Below are 18,762 nucleotides of genomic sequence, written 5' to 3'. Positions count from 1 at the left end.
GCATATTGAAATGTGTTTTATAAGCTGTTTTGGGTGATTGTTATGTTGCCATGCAGATGCAAGGGTGTTTTATCAAACACACCTCATGTGTAACGACAAATAAATACCAAAAACTGCTTAAATCATATTTAAAGACAGTTCACCAGGAACAAATCCTCTGATATGTGTGAAGATCTGCTGCTAATAGCTTGTTTTGATGACATACATCTGTTTATGATTTCTGATCATCTGACTAAACCAAATTAATTGCCAGAAAACATTCACTGCAGCTGGAAACATTCATAATATGGTGTAAAACCACAAACCCACCATGTAATTGATATCATGTACACAGAATTACATCATATTGTGAGAAACAGGGTTATTATATCAACTATAACTGATGTTAAAAACATAAAATGTTGATTTAAGTGATTAAAATAATAATAATAATTGGTATTTGTATTTGGTCTGGTATTTTCAATGGATCTTACAGTGTCACACATGCACGCGCACGCGTCAACGCCGGTAACGTCTCGTGTGCGGCGGTTTCTTACCTGACAGGAGTTTATCGTATAGCTTCAGTGCCGGTCCGGTTCTGTATCGGATCAGTTGAGCGATACCGAACCGAAAAAAAAGACAGAAAAAGAGACAGACCCGTCTGGACCGGACGGAACCTTTTCCGGCGGAAACCGGCGACTCGGGAACTTCCGGATCGGTGACAATAGGGAATCCCGACCACGTGACAGCAGTCGCGGCGTGAGCGCAGAGTATTAATTCATGAATATTAATTCGGTGTCGTGACTGGACTGAAACAAATAAGTTAAGCTCGTTAATATTCATGAACTTGGCTTTCGCCGTAGAATTCCAGTAGAAGGGTCACTTTGCAACGTCAGCACTGCTTCATTAATATTTATGAGTATTTGCCATAGTAGGATTCGTAAATGCTGATTGGTCGAGACTCACAGAGGCGTGGTCTTTTATTTCAGCGCCCTCTGGTGGCCATCTAAAAATTCACATTTACCAACACTGCAATGTGTGAAACTGCTTAGTTTATTAATAATAAAGAGGGTTTATGGATAACATCTGAAAATATTGTTTTAGTAGATGTGTGATTATGCTGAAACACATTCACTATTGCCAGATACTGGCTTATGAATATTAATTAGCTATGGTGTAGTTGAATAAAAATGTGTATATATCAGCTTTTGTATTAAAATATTCAGTGACACAGCAACATTTGATCACAATTATTTTATTTTTGTATCTCAACCTTTTACAGAACAAGTAACAAAAACAACAAAACATGTTTAGCAGGATGATAAACTCACACACTCATTTCTTGCTCTAATTACAAAATGAGGAGAAAATGGCAAGGAGAAGGAAGGCGGGAGGAAACGCCTCAGTCTCGCCGTCGGAGGGAAAGACTGAGGAACAGAAGGAGAGGACGAGGTGCCTTTAAATATGCTCAGAGGTCCCAGTTAGTGTGCGCTTCTGTCAGCGTGTCTAAGCGTCATAGTTGGGGTTTTTGCGCAGAATGACAAAGCCCTCCAGGATGGGCGTGACGGGGATGAACTCCTCTGTGGCGAGTTCGGCGCGCTCGCCGTGGGCCAGCAGCACTGGTGTGGTGTGAGTCTGGAAGCCTGTGATGGCTTTGGGTTTACCGGCCTGACCGACCACATCCACAGCCTGGAAACACAGAGATATATCACATTATTTCATTATCTTTCAAAATTTATTTTGCACTACTGGTATAATTCTCCTTGATTTCCTTAAGAGGTCATTGTACTATAAAAACATCCTGTAAGTTTCGGAACTCAAGTCCAAAAACAGCTTTAATTGAAACATTTTATGACTCAGAATTGTGTCACATTATGTCATAATTTTATCAACAATGTGTCTCTTAGTAGCATGAAAATAATCTGTTATTTCAATTGTGATTAAATTATAAATAGAAAGCGATGAAAGAACGCTCCCTTTACAATCGCTGGAGCTGTCAATCAAACAGCGAGAGTTTATCACCGACTTCAATTATAATTAATGACGCTTTCTACACGGCACAACGAGTCTCTTATTTACATCGTGTTTGCACTGTGAGTTATGATAAAAGCATTCGTGAGAGTGCAGAAATTGACGAGATCACTGCATTCATGTCTGTCATTGGCTAATGCTCATCGCTGCAACCTTTCATGCGATGGGAGTAGATCTAAATATAATGCTGTAATCAACACGATTCGTTAATCTTGACAGCTGTGAGGGTAAAAATGTAGTAAAAATTTGAGGGAGTTCCAAATGCAATGCTCATTTCATATGCAAACACGTCAGCCAATCACAGCAGTGGGCGTTTACACTGAAGACACAGCAGACACGCCCTTAAAGGATTAGTTCACTTCAGAATTAAAATTTCCTGATAATTTACTCACCCCCATGTCATCCAAGATGTTTGTCTTTCTTTCTTCAGTCGAAAAGAAATTTCAAGTTTTTGAGGAAAACATTCCAGGATTTTTCTCCATATAGTGGACTTCACTGGGGTTCAACGGGTTGAAGGTCCAAATGTCAGTTTCAGTGCAGCTTCAAAGAGCTCTACATGATCCCAGACGAGGAATAAGAGTCCTAGAGAAACCAATGCTCATTTTCTAATAAAAAATAAACTTTATATACTTTTTAACCACAAATGCTCATCTTGCACTGCTCTGCGATGTGCCACACATTATGTAATCACGTTGGAAAGGTCACGTGTGACGTAGGCTTAAGTATCAATCCAGTGTTTGCAAAGCGAACATGCAAAGACTAAGTCAAATGCCCTTTACAAAAAAAGGTAAAACAATGACGGACGATTTTGAAGTTGGAGGCGAAAATGAGATGGAGTTTTTTGTCCTAAAGAGGTACTTTCACCTTCCGTGTGACCTTTCCAACGTGATCACGTAATATGTGGCGCATCACAGAGCAGTGCAAGACGAGCATTTGTGGTTTAAAAGTATATCATTTTTAGTTTTTTTTAAAAAAAATGACCGATGGTTTCTCTCGATAAGACCCTTATTCCTCGTCTGGGATCATGTAGAGCTCTTTGAAGCTGCACTGAAACTGACATTTGGACCTTCAACCCGTTGAACCCCAGTGAAGTCCACTATATGGAGAAAAATCCTGGAACGTTTTCCTCAAAAACCTTCATTTCTTTTTGACTGAAGAAAGATGACATGGAGGTGAGTAAATTATCAGGAAATTAATTCTGAAGTGAACTAATCCTTTAAAACAGAAAATCAGAGGACTAAAATCAGGGCAGAAAATGTAAAAATCATACTAACATTATAAGTGCACCTCAGGAAACATAAAATAAAAAATGCAGTTCATGACCCCTTTAAATGGTTAAAATGACTTGCACTATTATTTTTGAACAATTTCTCATTGTACTCTGGAAACACAAAGCTACAGTTCTTGTCACACACTAAAAATAAAACTGAACAATGAGAGACAGAAAGAGGGAGAACAATTTATCACTGCAGTCCAACCTGGTGCAACTTAAAATGTAAAGTGATTAAAAAATATCCAGTGTTTATCTGATTTGTTGTTAGCAGTAAGATTTTATTTTAAAGAAATTAATAATTTCATTCATCAAGGACGAATGATTAAATTGATTAAAAGTGACAGTAAAAACATCTATAATGTCACAAAAGATTTCGATTTTAAATTCTTTTGAACTTCCTATTCATCAAAGAGTCCTGGAAAATAAAATGTATCACAGTTTCCACAAAAATATGAACATTAATGATAATTTTAAGCAGCAAATCATCATATTAGAATGATTTCTGAAGGATAATGTGACACTGAAGACTGGAGTAATGATGCTGAAAATTCAGCTTTGATCACAGGAATAAATTACAGTTTACTGTATATTCACATGGAAAATAGATATTTTAAATTGCAATAATATTTCAGAATGTTCCCTGTATTTTTGATCAAATAATCTTGCAAACCCCAAACAATTGAACAATAGCTTAATCTCATTGGTCCAAAATCATGAAACGTCACACAAGCACACACCTGTCCCACTCGGACGGACACGGGCAGAGGTCTGAGCTCCTCGTCGAATGTGACCAACATGCGAGGCTGCATCGCCGCCACCAAACCATAGAGAACGTAATGAGACTTTCCCAGGATTACTGCAGCGAGAGAGACGAGAAATTACAGATATATTATAGACAGATATTACAGGTATAGTTTTGATGTGGTACTGCATGATGAAAAGCGATGTTCTTACTGTTCTTGACGTCCAGGAAGGACACGAGGACCGTGAGGAGTCCAGCGACGGCCACCTGACTCATGAGCTGCCGGTCGCTGTGGTACGGGCAGAGCGTCAGTGTGCCTTTACCCAGATGAGTGAGACCCTGAAACACAAACACACACTTCAGCAGCTGAACACGGCACAACACGCACTTCAATGACTGGTCACAAAATACACCTGACTCATATTTCACCACAAAAAAAAACCCTAGAAACATTTTCAATACTGCAATTATATTTTTTTTATATATATATATATATATATATATATTTTTTTTTTTTTTTTCTTTTTATATTTATAGTGCTGTCAAATGATTAATCACGATTAAATCGCATCCAAAATAAATGTCTACATAATATGTTTGTGTACTGTTTATATTTATGTATATACACAAACATGCATATACAGTATATATATATATATATATATATATATATATATATATATATATATATATATATATATATATTTAACAAAAATATATTATATTTATACATAATATAAATTATATATAAATATATCCATGTATTTAAGAAATATTTACATGCATGTGTGTATTTATATATACATAATTATACACAGCACACACACATTATGTAAACAAACTTATTTTGCATGCGATTAATCACGATTAATCGTTTGACAGCACTATTTTATAATTAATATATTTTCATATAATTAAGCATATATCAGAGTTATCTGATAAAACAAACTATTAAAAATAATTTTTATACATTGAGAAAGTTGAAATAAAATAAATATTAACTTTAACGAAAATGAGAAATGTTGCCTGGGCAACTAACTGAAATAAACATACTAAAACAAATTAAAGCTAAATAGAAATTATATATATATATATATATATATATATATTTAAAAAAAAACTTAAAATGAACAACTTAAATTGAAAACAGGATAAATCAAAATAATAGAAAAATCAAAATATTAATAAATACTATAAAATTGTTTATAAATAATACAAAAATATTTATATATAATTCATATAAAATGGCGGTATGTGCCTTTATACTGATTTAATATAGATTCACTCAGTTTTCTTTACACAAAATACTAGATCTTATTTTTTCCTTTTTTGAGGTGAAATACAACCTGTTCATGTTTGTTTTTTTTTTTGTTTTTTGTTTTACCCACCAACAATTTCTCTTCTTTATTTTTTTTTTAAGACTAAAGGAAAAATTGACCAAGGGTCAGGCTACAGTTTCTTTTACATTAACATAACTCCTAAAAAGCCACTGCTTCATTCACTCACTAAAGTCACTGAATTTGTTTTAGCGTTTAGAGTTGATGTGTGTTAATTTTGGCCTGGATCGCAGCTCACATTAACTGCTCATTAACAGTCAAAACAACAGCAGCTGATGTGTTATAAAAAGCAAGAATTCTTTCTGATGAGAGCAACAAAAGAACACAAGCACTAAAGAGGAATTTGTGTATATATATAGTTAGTAAAACAAAACAAATACATGTCACATGTCAATGTGTTAATCAGAATCCGCTTTTCCACTGTCGGGTCGAACGGTTCCAGGAATAGATCCAGTTATAATTCCACTTAAGCTTGGTTCGACGGCATGATTACAAACTGTTCTCGGCCCAGAATGGGACTGTTAAGCAGTGAGAGCGGTTTGGCCTGACAGTGGAAGAGTGGCTATAGACATTATCAGGTCCATATTTTCAGCAAACAAACCCTATTGAGCTGCTCACCTGAGCGAGTCGGACCATGAAGAGGTTGTTGGGGTCTTTGGCGTGATACTGCGCCAGCTGTCTGAGCATTGCTGCCAAACGTGCGTTATTGGTGCCTGCAGAAGAGAACAACATAGTAACCATGAAAACCACACCCTCTGATTGGTAGAGGCACTTCATGATGTCATTAATCTGTTGCAGCGCCTCTAGAGGCTGTGTAAGCATTAACACAAGCAGATGACTGACCGCTGCCCACCATTCCCATGGCAAAGATGGAGTTGTGGGACACTTCCGGGTCGGCGTCGTGCGAGAACTTGCTGAGCGTGTCCAGAATGTTCAACCTGGGATTTGAGACGGAGATCAGAGCGAGTGCTAACGGTACCGCCCTCCTTAACGTGGGCTCACCGTAACGCAGCTGCACAGGAGAAAGACAGCAGGACATAAAGCATTAGCAAGACAGCTCTGGAAAATAATTCCATAAAGAGTTCAGTATTTTATGCTTATTTTTTAATATACATTTTTATTTAGAAATTTATATAAATATTTATGCAATTTATATATTAGATATTAAATGTAATATAAATGTAGTAAATGATTATAATACATATTACATTCAATATAAAATTATATAATACATTTATATTCATATTTCTAACACTTATATACAATATTATAATTTTCATATTTCATATTCATAGTATTATTTAATATGAATTTAATCAATTATATTATAAAACTGTATATTTATATTCATAAAATAAATGTTTTTAATTAAAATATAAAAGAAATGTAATGAATTTTAATACAATTAAATGTAATATAAATTTAGTAAATGATTATAATAAATATTACATTCAATATAAATAATATACATTTATATTCATATTTCTAATACATAAAAACATCTGATAAATTATAACAATTATTTTCATATTTGTAATATTACTTAATATGAATTTAATAAATTATACTATAATATTATAATACATATATAAAGAAAATAAATATTAAATAAAATATTAAATGTAATGAATTATAATAGATGCATTTATTTATAACAAACAATTTTATATTTTAAATATTAAATGTGATGTTCAATATTTTTATGTATATTTAATATACAAAATTATACAATATTTTATACAAATGATTAAATATTTATATTTATAATTAAATACATGCATTGCATAAATTTAATGAATTATTATAATTGATTTAGTTATTTATTAAATAAATGTATATAAATTATGAATACATTACATACTTTTATATATCAAATACCTTAAATTTAATAAATTATTATAAATATACAAAATTGTACAATAATATTTATATAAATTATTATTAAATAAATAAATTCATGAAATAAATCAAATTTAAGAAATGCTTACAATTTCTTTATGTACTAAATAAAATTAATGCATTAATCAATTTTATTTAATTGGCACCAAAAAGTCATTTCACATGTGGTTTCTCTGTGAAAGCAGCTGATGTGTTTGACATCGACTCACCAGGTGACCAAACGTGCGCAGGGCCATTTCTGAGCCGATCTCCTCACCCATCGCGATGAGAGCAATACCCAACACCGCCACACCCTGCAGAGAGCAGAATCAGTCTTACTGACCACTGACTAACACACAATTCAACACAACAGACAAGAGAAAACACACACACCTGATGGGAGCCCATATCTGCCGTCTCCTTCTTATCTTTGTCTTTTTTGTCTTTCTTGTCTTTATCATCATCTTTGTCCTTGTTGTCATAGTGCTCGCTGCAGATATGTAGCAACTGCTGGACCTTCAGAACGTTCCCGGACCCTGAGAGACAGACAAACGGTTACACACGTGTTTTATATGAAGCATGTGACCTGCAGCCTGTGTGAGGGAGTATCTGACTCACCTGCGTATGCGCAGACGTCCACCAGCGTGTTGGCGAAGCTACGGAAGGGTTCGGGTACGACTTGAAGAGCTGCTAGAGTGGTTTCGATCGCCTCACCTTTACCTGCACACAAAAATTAAATTTAAATTAGTTTATGTTTTTTCCTCAAATCATGCCTCTGAGAGAGTAATTATTCTTAATTTGTAATTCTCATCAGGGTTAGCTTTATATGGCAGAGACGGAAGCCGTTCTTACCCAGGTGGTTGAGTCCGAGGCCGAGTGGCAGCCAACGGGCATAAGTGTCTTTGAGCTCCTGTTCGTTCTTCTCCATGATGGTCTGGAGGATGGTGGAAGTGACATCACCATTACAGGAGCCCACAGCGATCATCCCGCACGCCAGCGCAGTCACTCCAGCCACCTGCACGTTCATACACAGATTCATCAAACACAGAATCACACAGACAGATCAAAACGCTCATCCACTGCAAACACACACGCACCTCCATGCTGGATTTGGAGTCTCCCATGACAGGAAGCAGCAGAGAGAGAACATCCTCTCTGTTAGAGCCGGCGTACGCCAGACCCAACCTACACAAACACAAAGCTGCGTTACTATTGTACAGTAGAATGTACTTCTCCAAATAATAATCATACATTCATTGTTAAGGAAGACGACACAATTTTTCATGCATGTTTTAATTTAAACACTAAACCTTAAAGGTGAAGTATGTAGTTTCTGCGACAGTAGAATGACAAAAATACAGCATATTTTGCCAACATCACGCCTCCCTCAACTCAAACATCACAATCACAGCTCTTACGGTGCTTGTGAAGGCATGCATCAACCAGTAAAAGTAGCTACTTTGAGTAAAAGGTCCAACATATCAGAAATACTTTTAGCTGTGTAGCTATGTGTCATGAGTTAGCAGTTGAGTAGACTATTGTCACTTACAATAAACCGATGCAGCATATCTGGATTTTTTGACTGCTTGAGTCTGTCTACACTGGACAAGTCAAAGTAAACAATATAAACTGGAAAATTTGTCTTTCTGAACAGGTGCATGATGATTTTGTATTGAAACGATCAATGTAGCGTGTAGCATACGCTTCGTTCGCTTTGATGTGTTCATGACCCGTTTAATCTTGCACTCCTGTACCCGAAGCTGAATGTCTTTTCCCATGCAATGCATAAACACCCTCTGCCTCCACCTGCTACTGTAGCCACACCCCCAAACTCACACTATTGGTTGAGCTGTAAAGTGAGTGATCTGAGCGGATCTGTCTGGGAGGTTCAACGTTCACACTTTTGGGGGAGATAAACCCATTCAAGGCATATTATTAGTAGTCAATAAACAATAAACTGCTTTAAAAGAATGTATTTTAACAAAAAATCTTACATACTTCACCTTTAAGATTAAATAGTGAGTCATATGCATCAATTAAATCATAAAACACAGAATTTCTGAAAATTAAAACATTTCATAGCGCCCTATTATTGCTTAAATTTTAATAAATTATAAAAAAAAAAATAATAACTTGATAAATAACTAAATGGTTAGTGTCATTTGTGAATTACCCAAAAATGGCTCCAATTCTCATGATGTTGCTGTTGTGTAAGACATAATCGGACAGAAGTGCCAGAGCGGGATCACACTCGTTACGAACGCCAGAGTTCACGATACCACATGCCAACAGTGCCCCAGACTAAAATAAATAAATCATTAAAATAAATCACTGAAGTTATGATTCTATATAATATTTTAGATACTATATTATTCAACATTTTTAAAGCACATTAGCTTCTAATCAATCCACCAGTTAACCTTTACAACACTGTGTGTAAGCTGGGTAAAAATAAGGGTCGATCTTCATTGGTCTTCAATGGCAGATGTGCTGAATAAAAATGCAATTTCAATCTCTGACAGTAGATGGTGCTTATGGAACAGTACAAATACACTGGTTTCCCCGGTTACCTCTGAAAACAAAGCAGCGCTGTGCTTATAAACACTACCATGCTACTCTAATAATTTAGTTCATGTTTAATTCAAGCTATGCATTTTATGCCACAAAATTTTGTTCATGTGACTTTGCCTCAGCAGAGGCTGTGATTGGATAACCCTCCAGAAGTGTCCCTCACGATTGTGTTCCCAAACACCAGCATCTGAGAGCCAGATTGCAGCAACTTTCATTTTTATTACTGATATTTTGCTGCAATTTCCCAGGACATGGCAATTTTGTTCTCTTGAACACATAGGATTGAAACGCTGCTTTATTTGCAAATGTTTTATCCAATATTGCGCAACTTTAAAGTTAAATTTGCAACTTTGAATGGAAACAAAGCTACTGTGTGCATTTGTACCTTGATGTAATCCTCGGATGAATAAAGATATTTATCAATCTGTGTCAGACCGCCGTCCACGTCCCACAGCAGAATCATTCCCAGTGAGGCTGCAGCGCTGAGCATGCCTATAATGGACACACAAAACACACATTTAATACAAAGATCATCAGAATAACATCAGATTTATGTTGTTTAGCTGCCCGGAGATGGGGCTGTTCTCACCATGGTCCTTGTTCTTGTAGAGCCACTTGTTTCCATCCTCTGTGAGTAGTTTGTCCTGTCCGAACGCAGCATTAACAAAACCGTTCACGAATGAGGAGGCGAGGTTCATGCGAGCGGAGTCCACTTGTGAGCCGCTGCCGCCGAACCCTGAGAGAAACAGCGTTAGTAAAACACAAGACACAAAACATCATCATATTCCTCATGAGATCTGAAGGGTCTTACGGTTGTTCTCCAGGTGGGTTTTGTAAATGTCATCTGGAACTTTAGGCTCCATGATGTCGAGCTACAGAGAAGAGAATCAGAATAAAACATCAACGAATATGTAGAAACATCTCACAGAATTGTAAATCTAAACGTGAACATGTCTGGGTCACAATCAAAAGAAAAAAAAAAAAAACTTTTTTGCATGCAAAAAATAAGCACTGTGATATTATAAGACAAAAAGTCATATTTCGCCTCAAAATGATCCTTTAAGGACACAATAACATTAAATATTCAGTAATTCATTTAAATTAGCATAAATCAAATTCAGTACAAAAAAAAAATTCACAAGACAAAAATATTTCCGTTAATGTAAAATTCATATATTTTTTTAAAATATAAATCTTCCTTTAATTATTTTAATATTTAGGCTTATATAAAATGTAGTAGCAAATTTAATAATAATAATAATAAATAATATTTTCATTAAATTCAATTTAAAATTAATTTAAAAATATTTTGAAGTGAATTGAGACATTTTCATGATAAAACATTTCACTGCAATTTCTCATTATTGTAATGCAATAAAATGATGGACAGAACAATAGACAGATAGATAGATAGAACAATAGAACGAACGATAAAACGATATAGATTAAACGAACGATAGATAGAATGAACAAACAAATGAACGACAGATATTTCATGACCTGGATATTTTTCTGCATGTGTGTGTTTGTGTGTGTGTTTTAGCACCTCTCTAGCGAGGGCCAGGAAGTTGCTGTTGAGCTGCACGTTGGACATGATCTCTGTCAGATCTTCATAATCCTCCACGTCTTCATTGAGCTCCAGGAACATGCCGTGACGACCCAACATGAACGACATCTGCTTCTGAATCACACTGCACACACACACACGCGCACACACACGTTACTATCAGTGTTATGCAACTTGAGATTTAGTTTTCAGTAGACAAACTGTGTGAGAGAGTGTAAATGACTAAATGAAGTGCATGTGTGACCTACATGTCCTTGCAGGAAGTGAAGATGTTCTCCACCAGCTCCACGTCATTAAGCATCAGTGCGAGTCTGAGGGCTTCTGGGTAACGGTTAAACTTCCGGAAGATGTTAAGAGCGCATTTCAACAATGCCGAGTTCTCTGGCTCAGGGACGTAACTCACACAGCTGGAGACACAAACACACGTTCAAAACAGGACGACACTCGAAGACATGTTCAGATGCATTGTGGGCAAAAGTGTCTCACCTGGTCAAGTAAAGGCAGACTTTAGCGTAGGCGTTTTCATCGATGTACGTGTCCAGCATGTCGAGACGTTCGATTTCCATCAGGAGGTCACAGGCCTCGTGCTCAGCATTATGGGCCATGTTATACGGGACGATCTCTTTGACCAGCTTTAGCAGAACTTCCTGTTGAGCTTTATCACCTTCCTCGATCTCCTGCCATTCCTTAGCGACCTCTCCGGCAAGATGCCTGGAAACAGACACAAGATCAAGTCAGTGATTCGGTTTGTTTCAGAAAGCATGTTCACACGGAAAGAGCTAGAAAGTTCCCAGACTGCATTAAAGAAAGTGAACTACGGGTGATTCAGAGGGTCAAACAGAGCCTGCTTTAACACCGCTATTTTTTAACTGTTATTAGACCTGGTATTAAGGCGCGTTTTGGTCGATCAGATCACAAGTGGATGACGCTGAATACAGGTGTAAGCGGGGTGTAAACCGTTTTGAGCTTGTCCACTTTTGAGCACTTTGACCGGATTGCTTTAGTAGTGTAGACGCTCATGTGGTAAAATGTGTTCAAACAGCCACATAAGACTGTAAGCTCTCCACCTACTGACACAATAAACATTATGGGAAGCGCGCTAGCCAGACAGGATTTAAACTTTGTCGGCTGAAGATCCAAGTTTGGTTTAAAGATGAAAAACTTATCAAGCACAATGTTCTCTCACCATTCCTGATTTCTAACACACACTCACAGCGTTCGGCTGGTCTTGAGGCTGTCAGTGCAGAAACAAAAGCTGCTGATCTCCGTATGTTTTGCTGTCGTCTCCGGTCACGTTCATATGTAAATTGAGCGAGCTTATTTTGTCCATTAGATTGAAAGATCTGAAAAAAACCATTCATTTACCCGCCCATAGACCCTCCCCTCGAAAAAAATCAGGACAGAAGTGGTTGAAAGTGGACAAAAGAGACGGATTAAAATACCAGGTGTCAACGAGAATGTGTCTCCCTCGTCCACTTGTGATTCGATCGACCAAAACTCATTTTAATACCAGGTGGAAACAGGAGAGACATCTTCTTCAAACACAATATGAGTTGCAGTCTGACACGTTTTTCTGCCCCCTTCTGATTGACAGGATATAATCGGCCCTGATCATCGGCTGTTTTTAAACGATCGGCCAATAGAGGAAATAATTGCTTTTATCAACGGATACATTGGTGCATTCCTACTAAATAGTTTTACTTAAAAGGTGCAGTAAGCAGTTTCTGAGAATCGCTGATGATATCTGAAATCACCAAAACAAACACACCCCTACTCAAAAGGATCACACCCATATCTTTATAGCTCCGCCCCCAAATTCAAGAACACTTTAAGCCCCATTCACAAGGCCAGTGACACGCAGCGACATTCATTCATCCCATTCATTTTCAATGGAGGGATCAGGACTTTCGGTGACACGAGTGACAGTGACCACTGGCGACAGAATGTAGGCGTGTCAAGCAGCGCAAGACACGTGACAGAAGTTCAGAAATTTCAACTTTATGCAAAGGAGCAGTGAATTTCAAAAGAGACAACCAATAAGAGTGAAGACTGAAAATGCCAGTGGAGCAGGACAGAGTTCCGGAGTGATATATATATATATATATACACAACACAGGCACCTCCCCCATCATGAATGGACACGCCCCTTACTGCTGATTGGCTACAAGTATGTTTTGGTGCTCGGTCTGATCTACTTTCAACAGTTTCTCAGAAATCACTTACTGCACCTTTAAGCTCTATTTCAATTACTGAAAATGATTTGTAATAGTTTTCGCAAACAATAACAGCACTGGTCTAAAGTGCATGTTGTCTGGCTGTCCTTTTTTTCATACCTGACGTATTCGTGGCCCCATGACGCGAGCTCCTCCTGTGAGCCCTGCAGACGATACTTCAGACACTCCCGCTCGGTGCTCATGGTCATGGCGAGAACAGACACCACGTCAGCACAGAAATGCTGTCAAACAGAGAAAGACTGTCACACTCTACACAAACATATGCTGATTGTTCTAATAAAATCATCCTATAAAACAGAGTTACATAAATGATGCTGCAAACACACCTTGTTCTCTCCGGCCGCCATATTCTGGTAGATCTCTTTGAGTTTGGCATAATGGGGTCGCAGGAACTTGAGCGGTTTGGGCACTGATGTCATCGAGGTGGTGGAGGAGCGAATCTGACGACGCAGTTCTTCCAGAGCAGGACGATACAGAGACGTGTCCTTCTCCTGCGCAACAGAGAGGAAACAAGCGTCTTTAGCAAAAAAAATAAATAAATAAAAAAAAAATCGACATTTAACTTCGAGTGAAACTAAATATTTAGTTGGAAATAATTTAGTGATTTTATCCATTTATTTTATCCATGATTTGACTGTATTGTGGAAAAAATGGGCATTGACATTATTGGTAAGCATTTTTTTTTTTTTGCATCATCAAGTCATTTCAGAAATAAAGAAATTCATTACAATTTGATCATTATTGTGAAAACTAATTCTAGTAACACTTTACAATAAAGGTCTCATTTAATAGCATTAACTAACATGAACAATATATTTGTAAAGCATTGATTAATCTTTGTTAATGTTAGTAAAAATTCAGGCTGTCAATATTAATGTTTTAACGCATGCAATTATTTTTTAAGTTTAAGTGACAGCAGCCTAATAAACCTGATGAAGCAGTGTTTCCCATACATTAACTAGACTGTGGCGGCCCGCCACATTCTAATTTGTCCCGCCACAGTCTCAAAAAGAACCGGAAATATGTTCCTAATATATGAATATATGAGAACCGGAAATATAGTGTCTCTTAATACCCCCACAGAAAACGAATAGCTGCTCCGTCGAGCGAAAGGAGCTATTTCTGTCTAAATGCATGCAGCGTGCGAAAGGGGCACAACGGGCGTTCACTAGATTATCCCTCTGTAGTGGAGTCGGGAGAATCGAGTGCTTGAGGTGTTACAACAGACAGACCGAGTTCGGCTAATGTTTCTGTCTATGGATACGCATTCTGGCTTCCCAATACATTACAACAACAGCAATGACCCAAAAAAAAAAAAAAAAAAAAAACGTGGACAAAACAGTCACTCTTTGTAAACTTTGTTCAATACGAGTGCCGTATGCACCGGGTGTTGATAGAGCGCGAGCGCAGGTAAAACCTGAACAGCACACGACGTTGCTATCCGTGTTTAAACTAAACTCATGTTAAAGGGTTAGTTCACCCAAAAATGAAAATTGTGTCATTAATTACTCACCCTCATGCCGTTCCATACCCGTAAGACCTTCGTTGATCTTTTCAAAACACTGCTTCATGAAGCTTCGGAGCGTTATGAATCATCGTGTCGAATCAGCGGTTCGGAGCGCCAAAGTCACGTGATTTCAGCAGTTTGGCGGTTTGACACGCGATCCAAATCATGATTCGATACGCTGATTCATTACGCTCCGAAGCTTTCTGAAGCAGTGTTTTGAAATCGGTCATCACTAAATAAGTCGTTATTTTGTTTTTTTTTGGCGCACCAAAAATATTCTCATCGCTTTATAATATTAATATTGAACCACTGTACTCACATGAACTGATTTAAATATGTTTTTAGTACCTTTATGGATCTTGAGAGAGGAAATGTCATTGCTGGCTATGTAGGCCTCATGGAACCATTGGATTTCAACAAAAATATCTCAATTTGTGTTCTCAAGATTAACGAAGGTCTTACGGGTGTGGAACGGCATGAGGGTGAGTAATAAATGACATTATTTTCATTTTTGTGTGAACTAACCCTTTAACCCCTGCCAATTTAAACATTCAAGAGCCAGAAGATGCGAGTGAGAACTCGTGCGCGCTGTGAGAAGATTTGTGTATGCACTCATCTGAAGCGCACATGCGGAAACCCGTGTCTCAGACAGCACGCAAATATTGAGTTCTCTTTCAAGTCTTGCGCTTTTCACACAAAAATTATGTCAACATGCCTGTCTTGATGAGTAGCCTATCCTAGCAGACATACCCTGCTTCTCAATCAGCTCCCTAGCTTCCTAGGTCATGAATCAGTACATCATGTAAATGAATGCGGCCGACTCCCTGATCAGTGCCCTAACTAGGGAGCTGATTGAGATGCACGCAGAGTCTGTTATGCCTTAAGTGAACTTATACAGTCGAGAAAGACAGGATAATTGGATAATTGCATTGTCTTAAAGTGACAGCAGACAAATATTACTACTGTCTGTGTTTTTAATGTTAATCAAACAACAAAAGACAAGGAAATCACTCACTGCTTTTGACTGAATAGCTTTTGTAACTTTAAGGATTAATCTTTAATTTATACAGTCAAATATGTAATGTTATTTTACACTTTAATCAATACTTTATTCTGTACCTGAAAACTACTGAAAACCTGAAAAGCACAGTTTATTTTATTTGAATCTTTGCTCTACTGTATTTATTTGTGCTTGTAGTTTGATTATTTGTTCTTATTTTTCTTTATTTTTATTTGACAGTCCTTTTTCCCCTGAACATAGCACATACCGAACCGTACTGAAACTGTGACCCTAAAACCGTAATAAAAACCGAACCTTAAGTAATTTGAACCATTACGCCCCTAGTAAATAATAATTGTATAAATATGTATTACCGGCCCCCACTAATTATTTTAGAAATAAATTAATTCAACAAAGGTAATCTCTTTTGCCACATATTTTTGATGGTTCAAATGTATACTCTACATGTTTGACCATTTATGAACTATCATTTACTATATGTTGTTTATGTGACTAATGTGCCCCACCATCACCATTCATGTCTATGCAACCACTAAAAAATTACTACGAGAGCACAAAATTGTTTACAAGAGAACAAATTTCTTCATTGATGTAGACACTTAATTTTGCTTTCAAAATGCACCAGATTTGTGCATTTAAATGTTCAAATTTTCTTCCGGAGGGGCATGCCACCGGACCCCCCTAGAAGGGCCGATGTCCACCCACCACAGTCTCACAAAATTCTGTGGGAAACACTGTCACTGTCATTAATGTTAATTAAAGAACAAAAGACAGAGAAAATCACTCACTGCTCTTGACTGAATAACGTTTGTAGCTTTAATAAGGATTAATCTACATTTCATTTATAATTTATGCAGTGAAGACTGAAGTGTTTGATAACTTTATTCATTTCCTGTACTGTTTACAAGGTTACATGGGTCAAAAACAACAAAAACAATATTTTTTTGTGCATTTTAGCAGGGCAGGTAAAATCTGAAATGGTCTGACTGGACCAGTAGAAAAAATCCCTAGTGTTGAGCACTGATATGTTAAAGGCACAGCTAAATGTGACATTATGGGTTTATGTGAAGATTGTTCTCCTAAGTTCATTGTTTTATATTTTAAAGCCTATTAAATGTTAAAAAATAATACCTTTCAATTATATTGTAATGCTCAGTGGCTATAATTAATGGCTAAGTACTGGTATTAGTGAGACTGGGCTTCATTCACAATTATTTCAACTTCATTCACAGTAAAAAGACGCCATTAAACAAAGATTTCAAATATACTGTTCATGTTGTTTCTACATTATTTTGGAGATTCAATGTGAAAGTATTACAATATAGAAATATATTAAAAACTTTAATGTTAGGAGTGATTAATCACAATTAATGTGTGATTAATTAGTTAATTCTTAATGTTTGTTCATGCTAGTTAACATCACATTAACTGATGTTAACAAATACATCTTTTTATTTTAATAATGTATTAGTAATTGTCGAAATTAACATTAAACCGCTGTAGAAATATTGGATCATTTTAACTAATGTTAACAAATGAAACCTTACTGTATGTTGATACCCAATTTCCTTCTATAACAATAAATCGCATGCAATTCAGGATATTTTTTAGGTATGTAAACACACATAATGTTGCTTTTTAAAATGTGACAAATTGACAGTTCAACCAAGAATAATTAATAAATCCAACAAAAACAAACTCAACTTACAGCGAGTCTTTCCACGAGCATCTCCAGCTCCTCCTGAAGCTGTTTGTCCTCCTCTGACTGCAAAAACAACACAAATACATCAGATAAATTATTATTTATAACATCAGAAATCTTCAAACAATGAAAGATAATTATTTTAAAAATCAGACCACTGAATTTCTCCTCAGGGAAGCATTTCTATAAACTATATTCAAACATCCCTGTGTTTATAGAATTACACGACACATATAAAGATCATATATTAGTCTTATAATCACATACATGATGCTTTAAGGTGTTTTGTGCCGACAGTGATTTGTATTCATTGATAAATCATGAAAAAAAATGAATGTTAGTGTAGTGTGTGAGTGTGTTTGAGAGTCTGGCCTGCAGAGTGACTCAGGCGGAATTCAAACGCGGCTGTTTTTCTCTCTCTCACCAGCTCCTGCTCCTCTTTCTTCTCCTTCTCTTTCCCCGCCGGTTGTTTGTCCTTCTCCTCCTTGATTTCGTCCTGCTTTTTCTCCTTTTTTGCCGTTTCCTCCATGATTTTGTTGCTGCTGTTTCTCTGAATGCGACTCACTACCGCTGCTACTGTTTCTTCTTCTGCGGCTGATGCGATATGGCACCGCGCGCTCTACTGTCGCCTGCTGACCGCACTGAGTACTGCAGCACATTACCGCCGCCCTCTGGCCGCACTGAGTACTGCAGCACATTACCGCCGCCCTCTGGCCGCACTGAGTACTGCAGCACATTACCGCCATTTCTATTCATATTGTTTCTGCTGGCCACTGATTGTCCAAAGTACTGTATGCTATTATAATGAATTTGTATAATTGTTATTCCTAAAATAAATTATTGTTTATTATTGTTATGGTCAACAATATTTATTATTATTATTATAACTTTTTTATTAATATTTTGAATTTTGAGTTTAA

At 36.7% G+C, this 18,762-nt stretch overlaps 2 protein-coding genes across 4 annotated transcripts in view; both read right to left on the bottom strand.

Moving 5' to 3' along the window:
- Positions 1–703, bottom strand: part of LOC127495078 (eukaryotic translation initiation factor 4 gamma 1-like) — a 49,815-nt gene extending 49,112 nt beyond the window's left edge. For all 3 annotated transcript variants that reach the window (XM_051861487.1, XM_051861489.1, XM_051861490.1), the window contains exon 1: positions 537–703. The gene's annotated coding sequence lies outside the window, so the exon portion shown is untranslated. The remainder of the gene's footprint in view (positions 1–536) is intronic.
- Positions 704–1,218: 515 nt separating this feature from the next.
- Positions 1,219–18,464, bottom strand: LOC127495840 (26S proteasome non-ATPase regulatory subunit 2). The gene is made up of 21 exons (XM_051863213.1): positions 18,267–18,464; positions 17,849–17,905; positions 13,939–14,103; positions 13,712–13,833; positions 11,865–12,089; positions 11,627–11,785; positions 11,358–11,502; positions 10,623–10,683; positions 10,401–10,547; positions 10,197–10,303; positions 9,414–9,541; positions 8,338–8,425; positions 8,093–8,255; positions 7,859–7,960; positions 7,634–7,776; positions 7,471–7,554; positions 6,206–6,374; positions 5,981–6,075; positions 4,238–4,364; positions 4,021–4,139; positions 1,219–1,668 (listed from the first exon to the last, which is right to left on the bottom strand). Exons 1-21 carry the CDS (start codon positions 18,369–18,371, stop codon positions 1,486–1,488), a joined length of 2,694 nt encoding a protein of 897 aa, XP_051719173.1. The 5' UTR covers positions 18,372–18,464; the 3' UTR covers positions 1,219–1,485.
- Between the last annotated feature and the right edge of the window lie 298 nt (positions 18,465–18,762).

Source organism: Ctenopharyngodon idella, chromosome 15 (genome assembly GCF_019924925.1).
Source record: "Ctenopharyngodon idella isolate HZGC_01 chromosome 15, HZGC01, whole genome shotgun sequence".
Lineage (NCBI taxonomy): Eukaryota > Metazoa > Chordata > Actinopteri > Cypriniformes > Xenocyprididae > Ctenopharyngodon > Ctenopharyngodon idella.
This window is presented reverse-complemented; position numbering and strand designations above follow the sequence as displayed.

Coding starts and splice junctions, on each gene's coding strand:
- LOC127495840 (XM_051863213.1), bottom strand. CDS start 18,371: ATGGAGGAAACGGCAAAAAAGGAGAAAAAGCAGGACGAAATCAAGGAG. Junction 13,834..13,938: donor TGGCGGCCGGAGAGAACAAG/GTGTGTTTGCAG, acceptor TCTGTTTGACAG/CATTTCTGTGCTGACGTGGT. Junction 6,375..7,470: donor TGCGCACGTTTGGTCACCTG/GTGAGTCGATGT, acceptor TCTCCTGTGCAG/CTGCGTTACGGTGAGCCCAC.